A 16600-nucleotide genomic window follows, 5' to 3' on the forward strand; every position below is an offset into this window, starting at 1 on the left:
TTTAGTCTATACAATACAATGTATTTCTCTGTAGTGGAATGATGCTGATTCTTCTCTCTCTCTCTCTCTTCCCCCCCCCCCCCCTTTTTTTTTCAACCTTAATTAGGGTATGCAAAATTGAAGAACAATTTTTCACTAAATATGTTCATACAAAATATCAATGCCCTCACGAAAAATATGGGGAATAGTTTAAATATAATATAAACTTGTGCATTGCATGAGTTAGCAACTAGTTATATAAAAATTACAAATCCTTTATTAAAAGAATTAGAGTTCGAGGCTCTCCTCACCTATTGTTATAACTACTAAATTATATATAAAAAAAAAATTAAGACAGTTAAGAGTTCATTTTTGTCCAAAATTTTGGGATTAGCCAAGCCACAAATAAACACATGACAATGTTTCATAAATAGAAAAATCCATGATGTATTTCAATAGAAAATTGTAGTAGTGAATGTTTCAAGCTTGACTTTTGACTGAAGGGAGTTTCATGATATTTAATACAGAACCAAATTACTTCAATTAAAGATTCAAATTATTAGATTTCAGGTAAATCTTAGTTAATTTGGTTAATCCAATCAAAATTGATTGAAATCAACAAAAAATTTGGGCGTATGAAATTTGGTTAATCTCTTTATACAAGACTTAAATTCCATTAAAATTTAAAATCCAATAAAATATGGTAACAACAACATTGATATTTTGGCAACGAGTAGAGATCAAAGCAGTAGAGCTATTGATTTTTTCCAATGTCCTTTTGTTTTTCAATGCTATGTTTAGGATGTAATATAATTGAGTTCAGTTAGAGAGTGCTAATGCAGTAAATCTAAATGTTTATATCTTATATAATACCTTAAGTTTATTATTAAATAACATTAACATTAACAATAACAACAAAGGGCAAACCTTGAAAAAAAAAAAAAAAAACAAGAAAATATTAAAAGTAACTTTAAAAAAAGAAGACCAAATTGAGAGAGAGTCTAAAGACAAGCGAAGTAACAGATCCTAAGCTTAAGGAGAGTAACATGGTACATTAGCCTTTTGATAAAAGCACTTCACTCACCAAATTTTTTAAGTTAATGGATGAGGAACCAAGTGGACCTGTGGCCTCTTCAGCCAATTTTTTCCACTCCATGGCCTTTTTCTTCATTTTCTTTCCCTTATCTCCTTCCAACAATTCTCTTACCATCTTCTCTACTTCCTCTCTTTTGACATCAAAGTCAATTTCCATGCCGATGGCCCATTCATTGCAAGTATACTTGCAATTTGTTTGTTGATCTGCAAAGAATGGTAAGCAAAGCATTGGCACTCCTGCGCATACACTTTCAATGGTTGAATTCCAGCCGCTATGTGTCAAGAACCCTCCAATTGAGGGGTGGTTTAGCACTTCCTCTTGAGAGCACCAACTAGTTATTAGACCTCTTTCTTTAATTTGCTCCTGAAATTCAGGTGACAAAATTGTTGATCCACCTTCAACTAAATCAGGCCTAATTATCCACAAAAATGAGTGCTTACTATTTGCAAGTCCCCAACCAATCTCAACTAATTGCGATGGTGTCATGACAGCCATGCTACCAAAACTCACATATATCACTGAGTTGGGTGCCTTTGAATTAAGCCAATTGAGGCACTCGGTTTCTTCCTTCCATAAACCATACCCAATTGATTTCAAATGATCATTGGATAAGTGATTGAGTAGTGGTTCTAGAGGGCCAATAGCATATACATGAGGAAACATGTTAGAGAGAGCATGCAAAACTTCTTGCTCTAACTCATCAAATGTGTGAACAATAATCCCTGAAGCACTAGGAGCTCTCTCTGCTGCATCAACCACAGATCTATAAACAATTTCATTTGGATCAATGGTTCGTACAAAGCTTGGAAGATCCCTCAATCGTATGTCTCTCATACCAGGAATCCAGTCTATAATTGTGTCAAGATACCCATTTGTCAGATAGCTCTCATCTGTAAAGACAAAAAAGTTTTCAGCATACAATGATTAATTACAATAAAATAATGCAAGATTTCAATTGGATTTTGCACTTTTTGTTACACCTTTGAGAGGTATGATGCCTTTGTCCTTGAGAGAAGGAAGCTGCAGAGTACCCATTACGCCGCAAGCAGAGAAAGGGTAGAACAACACAACAGGGATTTTGAATTCTTGAGCAGCAGTAATTGTAAACACCATAGCATCTGAAACAATACAAGTAACTTGAGGATTATCTGAAGTTGCACTGTTGAGTTTTACAAGGAGGTCAGAAAATGGAGCCAAGAAGTTGTTCATAATGGATTCACAAAGAGAAGGGATGTCTTGGGAGGCGTTGATATTTGACGGAGGAAGGCCATCAGGAATGGTTTCGAATCGAAAGTCAGGCAAGCCATCTAAGGAGCTGAGATCTCTGGATTTCATAAGACGTTGGTGGATGAACTCAGTGTTCACAAAGGTTATATGAAACCCTTCATGGTGGAGAAGCTTTGAAAGCTTTAGCATTGCCTTCATGTGACTTTGAGCTGGGTATGGAATACAAACTGCATGAGGCTTGTGAGCTACTTGTGTCTTTGAATCCATTTCCTTTGTTCTGTAGTGTGTGTGAATGCAAAATGCATATGCCTAGTCTTATAATATATACATTCGCTTCCTTGGACGCCAAACATATGAGAAATATCCAGCCGCTGCTCTTTGACTCTTCTCTTCCTTGGATGCCGACGCCAAACATATGAGAAATATCCAGTTGCTGCTCTTTGACTCTTCTCTTCCTTGGACACCAAACATATGAGACTCTTTGACTCTTTCTAATAATGGACAACTTTTTCTCTTTTTGCTTAATAAAGAATGACTACCGACAATAGTTTGTCACATAATAAGCATATATGCCCATTCATTTTATCTTATAATATACTTTCTCTTCCTTTTGTGTGCTTGACAAGTGACAAGTCACTGACAACCCACGTGAACATCACTCCAAAATTCAAACTCTACATCTTTTGTTTTTTTAATATAACATTATAACTATTTAATACTTATTCCATTTGTGTGCTTTGCCCACGTATCCTAACACTATAAGTACAATGACTAAGACTATCTATTTTAGACCTATTTTAGTATTATTATTTAATACGTACATCAATATCAAATTTTTTTTTATAAGCATCAATATCAGTTCTATTATAAATATTATATATATATAATATTTTTTCTGAGAATATTATATAGGTTTGTCTCTATATTTTGAACCGATTTCTATTCTAATCTCTAAAATAATTTTGCTACTAATGTAGTTCCTAAAAAAAAAAAATCAATTTTATTTTGGTCATTACCGTCAATCCACTAACAGAAAAATCATATGTAGCAAATGAAATGCATTGCTAGTGTTAGATCCTTATGTGCCCATTAAAATAATATTTAAAAAATTATTTGGTGTTTTTTAAATGCCACATTAGGATTTTAATTTTAAAAAAAAGTCATGTAAAAAATTAAAAAAAAAAGAAATTATAAAAACAATAAATTAAAAACATTTTTTACTTTTCATTATTATCTTTTTTGGGTAAGAAACTTGTTCTTAATGATCTTCCCCAAATCAAAACATACACTTGTTGCCGTCTTCTTTTCCATTGTTGCTCTTTCGGTCTTTTCCTTTTCTGTTATATTTTGACATTTAAATAACATTCTAGAACATGTCAGATTAATTTCACATGTTAATAACTTAATATGAATTTCGACTAAAGTAAGTTGTCCATGTTTCGTGAATTTTTGAAGCACTTAGTTCTAGTTCTAGTTTTCCATTTGGTGGGAAATTTTTAAAGCAACCAAAGAAACTCCCAAAAAAAAAAAAAAAAAAACTAAAATCCAGAAAACCATACCGTAACAAAGCCAAAACCCGAAAAAAAAAAAGAAAAAAAAAAAAAAAAAAAAAAAAAAAAAAAAAAAAAAAAACCTCGTTTTCTACTCACCCAAAACCCCATCACAGCAAACAACAATATTCACAAGAAACTTCAACAAATAAGAACACCCAGCAACAAAGAATACCATTGGTAGAAAGAAAATAACCTTAATCTGTACCAAATTCCCAAAACCCACATACATAGCCGAAGCCCACATCCAAGTTGTTTTTGAGATGAACCCAAATCTGAATCATTTTGAAGCCAATCAACCATTATTCCCTTGAAATCCCAAAAATCAAAATAAAAATAATTTGTAGACCAAAGAGCTTCAGCCTTCAGCTCTACGCCTTCCACCGCCGCATCATCTTCCTCATCCATCTGGCCAGTCCTCCACCTCCGTCACGAGGCAGATCAGCCTTTCATTGATTTGGATCTTGACTCTTGACTTGCAGATCGGCCTTGTATTGATTCGGTTGCTGTCACGGCATGGCTGGCGGCAGCCCAATGCGAAACCAGTGAAGTTGAAATGGGTTCAAGGTGGCGTTTTGGTTGAAGATTAACTGAATGAGGGTGGTGATTTAAGAAGTGTGGTGGTCGGGCTCTGGGTTTCAAAGCGAGTTTGGTGATTGAAGAAGTGTGGGTTGTGGCTTCTGGGATTTGATGATTTTCTGGTTTTGAACTTTCTGGGCTTGTGGCTTTGGGATTTGATGATTTTGCTGGGGTTTGAGAAAATGAGGGCTTTGAGATTTATGATTTTGTTTTTGAGCTGAATTTTTTGGGTTTTCTGTGTGTTAGTTTCCCAAGAAAATTTTTGGGTTCGCTGGTTCGTTTGAGGGGAATAACATGAAGTTCATGTACTGGGGAAAGAAGAAATGAATTTTCTTACGGGAAAAAAAAAATGAAAAGAAAAAAAAATAGATTAATGTTTATTTTTAATTTTTGTTTAAATTTTCTGCCTGACTTTTTTTTATTATTAACTTAAATACTGACACGGCATTTTAAAATGCCAAATAATTTTTTTAATATTATTTTAATGGACATGTTAGTATTTAAAATGCCAACAATGTATTCTGTTTACTATGAAAGACTTTTCTGTTAGAATAGATTTTTTATTTTTAGGGATTACATTAGTAGTAAAATCAATTTAGAAACCAAATAGGAATTAACCCAAAATGTGGGGACCAAAAATGTATTTTCACCTATTATATAATATATATTACTAGTATAATGAATTCACGTTTTAGCTAGAGTTTAAATTATTAAATAAGATAAGATTTGATAATTTTAAATATTGTAAACAAATTATATGGGCTTTGACTGATGGATATACAAAAAATATATATATATATATATATATATACACACACATATATTTAATACTTAACGATAAACTCGAAGCAGTACATCAGTATTAACCTAATTAAACTGAAACGATTTTCGGTATAGTATTGATTTCCTTACGCTAAGCACATGAGAAATAACCATAATAGGCAACCTTTTCTCTTTTTTCTTAATAAAGAATGACTATCAGCAATAGTTTGTCACATAATAAGATTTTTTGTAAAAATACTGTGGACTTAGCATTACTTATATATGACAGATCACTTGGCCTAAGAAAAAAAACATCATATTATAACCGGCAGCTGCTCTTTAATTTTGTATCAACTTTAGCCAATGTATGCATACCACCAATATTATATGTAATATAGTGGGTTTTAAATAGCTCAAGTAGAAAAGTTTCTAGACATAAAATAAGAGGTCTACAGTATCAAACTCATCTACACCAAATATCTACACCAAATATCTATTGATGTTTTGCTCTGATAATAAAAAACAATGGTTACCGAGCGGAGGCCATAAAGTAGATGATAAAGAACCATTGTTATATGTAATAAACTAATAATATAGTTAAAGTTGTTATGACTTTAGATAATGAATGCATCGTACCGAAATTATATGTAATATAGTTTCAGTTGTTATGAATGTAAAGTGGCCGACACTTTTTTGGCAAGCAGTGTAACCTCTAAAACTCAATCAAGATTGCCACTTCCTCTTGCCAATCAAGTTTGTCATCCTCCTATGCCAATTAAATAGTTTGGCACTATCGAGAATGATTCAAATAACATATATAAATCTGTGTTTAATTATGATATGGAGAGATACAGATATCCAAAAATCTATAATGTAATGTAGATGACCACTTGAATAAAGAAGTTTTATCTATATTATATTATCTATAGATTTCTTTATTTTGTCTTGATATTTCTTTTACTAGTATATGGATATTTTGTGTAATATATTATAAGTTCATATAAAATTTGTAAAATTGTGATTTTCAATTATGTTTTGTTGGTTTTAATTCTATGTCAAATTTGATTGTATTCTGTCAATCTTTTATCGGTATGTTTTTGGGATTTAATGTAAGGGTTGAGTGTGAGAGTTTGGTGAAGAATTGTGAAGACAGTGAAGTTTGAGACTTGCTCACAACTGACTCGCAAGTGGACAACCTATAAAAAGTCAAGTGAGAAGCACATGCTAGAAACTAAACAGTTTCTTTCTAGGTTGTATTTCGCGAGTCACTTCGCGACTTGGCCAACCCGCGAGTGACCCGCGAAACTCTCTGTCTGAATGATTTTAAAGAGTGCTTTCCTCATTTCTTTACCCACACTATATAATCTCACATTACTCACGAAATTATAAGGAGGCTTTCAGAGCAAAAACCCTAGCAATATACTTGAGAGTTAGAGATTGTAAACCCATAATTATCTACACAATTTCTCTTAGTTTTTCTCTACTCCTATCTCTCCAATTACAAATCCTTGAGTGGTTCTTAACCCAAACACTTACCTCACCCAATCTGAGTGTTGAGAAAAGTTTTGATGCATGTGGGAAGCATTTGAAGAAGTCATCGATTGGTGGATGCAATTTGGAGCTCATTGTGGGATACTAATAACTAGTGAAGAAATGACTCAGTGAAGTCCGTTGGTAGTTGGAACTTAGAGGGTTCAATTATAGTAGGTAAATTAGGCTTGGAGGGTCCTTTTGATATCCTTGTACTCCAACTTTATTCACTAGTGGATCATTTCGGCTTGGAGGGCCGTGGAGAGGTTTTTCGTTGAATATTTCAGTTTCCTCTTCGATAACACGTCTCGGTGTTATCTTGTTGTTTGCATCTCTCTTCCATTTCTCTTTAAGCTTTACATTTATTGTTTATTGTATATGCTTATGCTTTAGGGAGTTGATCCGATTTTATTACGTTACACTTACTCTTATTCTGCATTTAGTTAAGTAGGATAAAAGCAATCTAGCTGTAAGTTTTAATTTGGGAGTCTAAACAAGCAATAATAGTTTTACTATTGAGCTTTCAAAAATATTTTGTTAAAAAATTATTTTTATACATTATGTATAAATATCATATTCATTAGGTAGTATTATATTTGATAATTGGTTATATTCCAAGTCATTAAAAAGTGAGTAAATATGAATTATTATGATTAATATAATTCAAGTATGAACATACTATTTGAATGAGCTTACAAATATTTAGTATCATTTGATTAACTTAATCACATAATTATTTTTGATATTTTTTTATAGCGTGTATAATTAAAAGGATTAAATTTTGTAAGGATGTGGTGTAAAACCCATGTTTTATCCCTTTTATCGCAATATGTCACATCATCTTATCATATATTCAAAAATAAGCACAATTACACCCAATCAATTCTAACACTCATATATAAATCCATACAAATTGGGAGTTTATTGAGATATTATTAGGTATGGTAGGATGTATTAAATTTTATGTAAAATGTTGATGTGACAATCACTTATTGAATGGTGTAAAATATGAGTTTTACACCCCATCCTTACCAAATTCGGACTCATAATTAAATTTGCTTTTGTGATTTGCTAGTTTTTTCTTCAATTGTTGTTGGGTAATTAACATGAGCAAGAATGTCATATTCCCAAAAAAATAATTTTTAAAATATAAATCTTAGAAAAAGAATAGGTTTTCCAATTAAATTCAAACACCTTGTTGCATTGAGCAATAAAATACTAACTGTATTATTTTTTCCAATGACAATTAAATTCAATGTAGCTAAAAGTTTATATTTCATTAGAGAATCTAATTTATTCCTCTTAAGTGTTTACTTAGAATAAATGCATGTGCCTCTATAAATACATGACAACAAATTAATATTTTATCATAAAAGAAAACACTATTATGTTTTACTGAATAGAAAAGAATAGAAAAAAAAATACAATTTATATCTTATAACTTTGATCAATTTGTCATTTTAGTCCACTAAATTTAAAAATTGTCATTTCATTCCATTAACTTTGAATAATTTGTCATTTTAGTCTGCTAAGTTTAAACATATTTATTTTTTTCATTTAAATAAATTAAAAAATAACCTCTCAAATTGTTTTTTTAATATTAAAAATGTCAAACAACTTTGTCTTAAGGGAGTTAACGGAAATTTTCTAATGGCAATGAACATAAGGACTAAAGTGATCATGTTATCAAAGTTAATAGAATTTAATGGCGATTTTAAATCTAATGGACTAAAATGATAATCGATTAAAGTTATAGGGTGTAAAGTGTATTTTTTGCCATTCTTTCCATTTCATTTCCTTTATAAAGTCTCAAACATATGAAAATTATTGGACTTTTTGTCCATGTCCACACTCCGTCAGAGCCTATTGTGAAAACCAAGGAGAAACTATAATAAAAATTATGAAAATCAAAATTCATGAAAGATTTGTGAACCTATTGATGAAATTGACTTAGATGATGAAGAAGGTGATTTGGTTGAACTTCAACATGAAACTTGGAGTCTTGGACAACTATGAATCAAATCTCTTTTGGAGTTTGTAAATCATTTTTAAGAAAGACAATTATTTCCTTTTTTTTATTTTTTATTTTATTTTATAGATTTATGGTTTTAATCATATTTTAGTTTTTTTTTTTTGAAAGCAATCATATTTTAATGGTTAATTTGAGTGGAATTTAGATTTATTGCATACATTCGATGAAATATGAGAATATTGCTGACAAATTATTTGTCACAAAAACATGTTTAGCTGGTTACATGACTTATTAATCTAATGGGTCGTGTTAATCCATATTTACCATAATACATCCTATTTATCAAACAAGTTATGCAAGTCGTGTCGTGTTACTTGTTTAATAAATAGGTTGTATTAGGGTCAAGGGTTCTTAACATGATTAATAAGCATGTTGTGTTTGTGTTGACCTATTAGTTTGTTGAGTTATTTAGGGCTTGTTTGTTAATGTTGTTTGAACAATAGTTTTCATTGTTTAAACAACATAACATGTATTTCCACAAGAGTTAAACAACGTTACTAGAACAATATTACCAAAAGGGCCTTTAGATTCCGGTTTTTGATTTCACAATAAATTAACAAAGTTATTCAAATTTATCTGGTTAGGCCAAATTATCAATTATGCATGTGACTGTTAGAACATATATTATATGGCATACCAAATATGGTGACACTAATAGCATAAAATCAATCACAATGGAGGCATTAATATGGTGATGAAGTGGAAAACCCAAGGAAAATTATATAAGGAAAAACCCATTATGGGGGAACCCTTCCCCAAAAAGACAATGCACTATATTAAGAGAAGTTTTACAATTTAGTATAAAACCTTTATACTTAGACTCTACAAACCATAGATGAGCTTACAGTAGAAACCTTCTACTACAAAAACTTTGAACTCTTCAATACATGGATGCCTTCATGGATGACACACTTGTGTTTATGACCGAAACTTCTAATTGACTCCAAAAACCTCTTGAAATTTTATTTTACATCAGGAAGTTTGTGGTAACACTTTAGCCCTGATCACCAATCTTCAAGTATACTGTCTTTAGATTTTCTTCTTGCACTTAAATTTGATAGTGAAAATAGAGAGAAATAGGTTTGAAACTTTATTTGTGTGGCAAAGTGCTCTTTCTCTCTTGTTTTGATCATCCATAATGTGTCCTTATATAGTCTAGCATGTTGGGCATGAATTAGAGTTGAAACAGACGAATTACTAGGCCATATTAGAATTAGGATACGTGATTCTCGATTGATTGAAAGGTGTTGAGAGGTGTTGAAAATCTATAAAATGTTCTTTCCTCAAATCGTTCTTGGGTCTTTTTCATGGATTCAACAATCCACATCATAAACTCCACAAGGCTTAACAATGCACATTACATTGAACCTTACATAATTGAATACTCATGAGTCAACACGATACGTGAACACAAATTCTGACCCCTTGTAGATACCTTATTTTGTACCCATTAATAAATTTTGATCTCTGGCTCGAATGATGAGCTTAACATATGTCAACCAAGGGTATTTAAATAGTTCACAATAGTTTTGAAGTAATCACAACTCAAAAGTGCTCAAATCGCGTTGAAAATAATTTTGAAAAATGACATTTGCTCACTGTTTTGATCTTACCTTTTGATCTACAAATAATTTTTGAGTAAGGTTTATTTCATTGAAAAGTAGAAATCCTAGCTTCAATTTTAACATAAATTTTGCCTAATTTAGATTTATATTGAGTAAATTATGACTGTTTGAAGTTGGACCATCAAAATTGTCAAGAATTAGGGCATGCTTATGCATGAATTAAGGGTTCGTGTGCACCCTCAAAAGATGCGTATGCAGGTTGATTTTTTGGGTAGAGGAACTTCATTTTTAAGAGCCCAAAATATCATTCTTTAATCTGGGCCAGCCCCTAGACCCTTGGGTACGTCTAAAGACCATTAAAAAGCCCTGAAAACCCTAATTTTAACTTATAAATACTCATCTTATGTTTCCAATCAAGACCCTAGCTAGAGTTAGTGATTTTTTGGCCTCCATCTTCTCTAAAACCCTATTTTCTCTTTTCAAAACCCTAGGGCAGCACCTTAGCACGTTTTTTTTACAAAATTAAAACCTCTCTTTAGCTAGTTTTAAGGCATAAAACTTGTTTTCCAAGTTTTTTTCTAAAACCTTTTCAAAACCTTTTGTTCTTGAGTTGTGATTACTAACTATTGTTGTGTTCTTTAATTATTCTTATTACCTCAATCTAATCTTTGTGTTGTAGACACTGAGGGATCAGTTAAACAATCTCAAATTTGTGATTCTAAAGCAAGGTGGGTCTCTTTCCTATGATTTGTCACTTTGCTACATAGGATTCACATGATTCTTTGTTTGATGCTATCTTAAGTGTTCTTACCATATTTGATTGATGTTATGATCTTTTTATCCATGTTTTAGTTGTTCTTGTTATATTATTTTAGTTCTATGTAAAGTTTAACATGTTATTTATTTTATGTGTGTTTAGGATATTTATTTGGTTTGCTTGTGGTTATTTATTTATGTTGATACTTTGTTTTGTTTCCTTTATGTTAGTTTAGCATTTAGGGTTCTAACATGCTTATTTGATTTCTATGTTTATATCTTTAAATAATTAAATCTGTAAAAATATAATTTTTCGAATCTAAGTTAAAGGATGCGTATGCATCTTTGAGTATGCATGCGCATGGTTTAACCATGCGTATGCATAGTTGAGTATACGTACGCACCCTGAACCCATATTAGGCAAAATCTTGTTTTTATTTGTTTTAATCATTTTTCACATGTTATTTGATTATGTTTGACTCTGTTTTAGGTTAATTATTTATGTTTAATTATTTTTCATGTTTGTTTGAATCTTTTTGCCATGTTTGTGATTTAATTGTTATCTTTTCCTTTTTAGTATATCTTTGATTGTGTTTTATTTGTTTCCTTTTATATTGTGATGTGATCTTTAATATGTTGTGTGTGTTATTTCCTTAAGTGCATGATTTATTATGTTCAGGTTAAGGATTATGACTCTCTTAATAAACTCTTCAATTAAATATGGTCTAGTAACACATAATGGAGGCCAGCCCACAAGTCGGATAGTCTTGGGTGTCTAACACCTTCTCAAGCTGTACCCATAAAATTGGTATGAAGACCTATGCATGTAAGTGATTGGCCCAAAAGTCCCAATATGGTTCCTAGACCTAATTTAGGTGGCGACTCTATTTTTCTCCGCCATGGTCTACTCGGCCAAGGTGTACTCCCTTACGCCCACACCCCTATTAATATATATTTATGAATTTATACCTTGTTGAAGAAACTTTGAACTTTCAGGTTTAATGCGGAAAACAAATTTAGACTTATATATAAATTTTAGTAGTTCTCAAGTAAAATATAAAAGCCTTTTTTTTTTTGGGGGGGGGGGGTGCTAAAATGAAAATATCTCATAAAACATAAGGAATTATTACAAAATTTTTTGACAAGCAGCAAACTTGGCTAGTGCATGCAACCGAGCTTGCTTTCCTTTCCACAATTGCTAATAACTGTTGTGGTTGATTTATAATAAAAATGGTGTTATAGTAAACTCATGTTAAAGTAATGCTGCTAGAATCACAACATTCCACCTTTACAGATATGAAAAAAGTTGTGATTGGGAGTAATTTAACCTTCCATTCTTCCAGAGATTTTTTTATTTTTTATTTTTACGGTTTATGAATATACGTCGGTCTAGACTAGATTTCTAGAGCTGACTGACTAAAGAATCTGCATAAAGTAGTTGGAAAAGAATTGTTAAGTTGAGATCAACTAGGCCTGGTTTGTCTCAGTGCTGTCAAGAATTAAAACTGATTGACAGTGAAAATATGTATGAAGGGAACATGTACGCATAAGAATATTGGCAAATGCATCATTTCCTTCATATAATTTTACATGCAATTTCTTTGTCATATTAGTAGTCAAGCCTCAATCATTCCTCACTAATCACCATCATACTAATTTCGATACCCCTGACCAGGAAAGAACACTATGATTAAAGTATCATTTTGATAAAAAGCCTGTAATTGCAGAGGAATAATGCACTTTCTTGGAAGAATTCAAGGAAGCAGAATCCCTCATTGTTAAAGACCTATGCGACAGGGATACCACATTTTCTCATGGTCGGGTGCATTCAAAGTCCCACAACACAGTATAACTTTTTTTTATGTGTTGTCTAAATCAAATTTGCCTTTTTACAAAAGTTCATTTGGACAAAGCTTAAAAATTTTGAGGGCCTCATTTCAGACAAATTGTGATCATGCAAAAGGGAGAATCACAAAAAGGGCTTGAGACCCACCATTAAAGGACTACCTTTGGAACCCTTCTTCTAAAAGATTCACAAAAGCTAGGGGATGAAAATCATACTCAACAAATGTCAGCTTCATTTTCAGGTCCCTTTATTTCTTTTCTCCCCTTTTTTTAAAGTATTTGGAAAGGATTCATGTGAGTTCAAATTCATCATCCATGTGCCATACAATAGAGACTAGAAAGCAAGAAAAAGAACCACAAATATCTAATTTTATGAGGAAAAAGGGTATAATCATGTAAAGGAATAACATTTCATTGACAAGATGAAAAAAAATCTTCCTCAGGGATAACCATTACCTCTTTTTTGCTTTGGCTACTAGTAGTCATTAAAAAAATTCAAAATCTAAGTAAGGACCAGATGAGCTATCTGAATCAGTAGCACCCTTGTCATTGGGAGGCACTGATGACTTGAATGCGTTGTTCAAAAATGCAAGATCAATTGGTTTTGGAATTTCTGGAGGGTGAGTACTACGAATGAGAGCCCAATTAACACTTTCAAAGAAGGGATGCTGTTTGATCTCAGTGGCACCTCTTTTGAATCCTAGTCTCTTTTGTGGGTCCTTTACAAGCAGGCCCCGGATCAAATCCTTAGCTGCAAAGCTGATACTTGATCCGTCCGGAAATTTTAGTGGTTGACCAACAACATTGAATAATGTCTCGCGGTTTCCATTGCCTTTAAAGGGTGTCCTCCCATGTAGTAACTCATACAAGAAAATACCAAATGTCCACCAATCGACAGCACTCCCATGACCATCCCCTCTAATTATCTCAGGGGCTAAATATTCATGTGTTCCAACAAATGACATAGAGCGAGCGCTAGTTGGCTCTGCAATTAGTACAGGAAGTGAATCTGCATTTGTCATTCTCTCACTCCTTGCCTTTGTCATTTTGGAATTGAAAAATCTAGGCTTAAAGCAAGAAGGTTGTAAGCAAGAAGGCCCCACACAAACGGGTAATTTGCAAGCTGGATCAATGCATGATGGCTGAATACAGTAAGAAGATATCCGGCATGATGGATCTACACTGGATTGAACAAGGGTGGGATTCACATAGCATCTTAAGGATAAGTCAAAATCAGAGAGCATGATGTGCCCATCCTCCCTTACCAATACATTTTCAGGCTTTAAGTCCCTGTACACCACTCCCATCATGTGTAAATACTCAAGCGCAAGAAGCACTTCAGAAGCATAAAATCTGCAAGGGCAAAAGAGAATATCAGACAAATTTTTCTTGATTAGTGACATGGTAAATATTTGCATCCTCTTAACTCAAGTTGGAAAACTCACAAATAACCCAGGGAAACCATTTACTTTAATTTATTGAACAGTCTCTTACCATACACCTTTTGTCTTTTATAATCAGAAATTTTGAACATAAACAAGCCTAGAGTGCATGAGGATGGTGCTAAGGATGCTTGGGCAAACTAAAATGACATTATTAGCAAAGCATAGTTCATTAATCTGAGTTTAGTTGATAACTATACCCTACAAATCACCAACTTTCTTAATGTCCACTAGAGTTCCATAATGAGATGCTAAATAGGAGTATAAACAATATCATCAAAGGATATTCCAGCATTGAAGTACCCGTGGTTATTCAAGAATTCACATTCTAATACTGAATGTGGAACTCATAACTAAGGTCAGGAGAAGTTAGATTTAATGCGTACAATAAACAAGGCCCATCACTATCACAAGTACACCCATGATTTCTGCTACCTCTCAGCAATCATTCAAGATTCATTGTCACAGCTCATACAGTCATGCATTTGTACCCCCTCTCACATATGTATGACTGTATGAGACTGAGACCCATCTGCACAAGCATATGAGAACAGTGTTGCATACAGCTGTAACACGTAATACCACCGGCATTCTTTTCCCTAATTATCGAAAACTAATGCATACAATAGACAAGTACTTGTTTCCCTCTCTCTTTCTAGTTCCACAAAGTCACAAACTAGTATTTTTCAGTAGCATCTATCCTAATTAACACTGTTTCATCACAACTTAACACAAACAAAAACAATATTCATCAGATAAACAAAAAGAAACAAATGGGAATTTCAAAGTTTACGACTAACCTTGCTACCTGCTCCGCAAAATGCTTGCCCGGCTGGCGTTGCCGGAGAGTGTGAAGATCACCACCGCTGCAAAACTCCATTAACAAGCAAGAAAACTTGTCAGTCTCAAAATGAGAATAAAGGGTTGGAAGGAATGGATGGTCCAACAAACCCAATATATCCCTCTCAGTCTGAGCTCTCACAAGCTTCTTCCTTCCAGCCAACATTGCCTTATCCATAACTTTCATTGCAAACAAGCAACCCATCCCTCTTAACTCAGCCAAATACACACTCCCAATATCTCCACATCCAAGCTTCTTCAAAAGCCTGAAATTCCCTATACCCAAGTCCCCATCTTTAGCTTTTAAACACTGAATGGCATCCCATCTAATATCATTGCCTTTGTGAGGCTTTGAAGGGTGAAAACTCCTAAAGCTTGATTCATTTCCATCAAAGCTGTTAGATTTACTTGCATAACTCAAACTGCTTATCTCACTTTCCTCACAGTCCACGACAGGTTCAGCATTCTTGTGAGCCTCAACAGTGCTGGCATTGCTCATGTTGCTGCTACTCACGCTGATATCAGACCCAGAAACTGTACTGCTACAAAGACTGGTGCTAACACTGGCATTGAAACTAAGGTCTTGAAGGTTGCTAGTGATGGATTGGGTGCCATTATTTTCACTATTATGGACTGGTTTATCCATGCCTGAGGGAAAGAGATATAAGGGATTTTTAAGTTTTTTAAAAAGTGTTTGATGAAAGGTCTAAGAGAAGGGATTTTGTTGTGTTTAAAATGTGAGAGGATGATGAGGTCAAGGTGGGTGGGGGTGAGACCGAGGTGGTCAAAGAAGGGCGAGAGAGACGCGGGCGTGAAGAGAGCTGAGCGTAGAGACCCAAAAGGAAAGGGTGAAAAAGGGTATTCAAATTTGAAATGAGGGGATGAGAGAGTGAGAGTGAGTGAGAGAACCAATGAGTAATGAGTTGGGTTTTGAGTCCATTTCTCTCTTGCACTGTCCTAGAAAATGTTACAGCTTAGAGACAAAACGCAGAAAGAGAATCAGAGAGAGAGAGAGAGACAGAGAGAGTCCCTGTTTACGAGGATGACAAAAGCCTTTCAGTTTTTCTAAACGAACATGTTCAAAAGTTAAAACCCCTCCCCAGCCAATACCGTTACTTTGGGGTTTTGGATTTGTAGCTAGAAAGAGGTACATCATGGTATGAGTTGTTGCCTTGTTGGGGGATAAACTATGAATATTGGCTGAAATTCCATTAAAATTTTTACAACGCTATGAGTTATTATTAGTAGGCAAAAGTTTGCCAACCCAAATAAAAATTAGTAAAAATTTATTAATTATTACAAAAATTATTGTATACATTATAGATTTGATGTTAATTGAACTGTTGTGAAAATTATTGTTAATGTACTCGTCATTGATATGAAAGCTCATATGTCAG

The 16600-nt window shown here is 33.2% G+C and overlaps 2 protein-coding genes across 2 annotated transcripts; both read right to left on the reverse strand.

Moving 5' to 3' along the window:
* Nucleotides 1-908: 908 nt before the first annotated feature.
* On the reverse strand, nt 909-2831 carry LOC115976781 (7-deoxyloganetin glucosyltransferase-like). The gene is made up of 2 exons (XM_031098271.1): nt 2056-2831; nt 909-1965 (listed from the first exon to the last, which is right to left on the reverse strand). Exons 1-2 carry the CDS (start codon nt 2567-2569, stop codon nt 1034-1036), a joined length of 1446 nt encoding a protein of 481 aa, XP_030954131.1. The 5' UTR covers nt 2570-2831; the 3' UTR covers nt 909-1033.
* A 10458-nt stretch (nt 2832-13289) lies between these two features.
* On the reverse strand, nt 13290-16338 carry LOC115976782 (serine/threonine-protein kinase D6PK). Its single transcript, XM_031098272.1, has 2 exons — nt 15164-16338; nt 13290-14274 (listed from the first exon to the last, which is right to left on the reverse strand). Exons 1-2 carry the CDS (start codon nt 15847-15849, stop codon nt 13407-13409), a joined length of 1554 nt encoding a protein of 517 aa, XP_030954132.1. The 5' UTR covers nt 15850-16338; the 3' UTR covers nt 13290-13406.
* Between the last annotated feature and the right edge of the window lie 262 nt (nt 16339-16600).

Source organism: Quercus lobata, chromosome 2 (assembly GCF_001633185.2).
Source record: "Quercus lobata isolate SW786 chromosome 2, ValleyOak3.0 Primary Assembly, whole genome shotgun sequence".
Taxonomy (NCBI): Eukaryota; Viridiplantae; Streptophyta; class Magnoliopsida; order Fagales; family Fagaceae; genus Quercus; species Quercus lobata.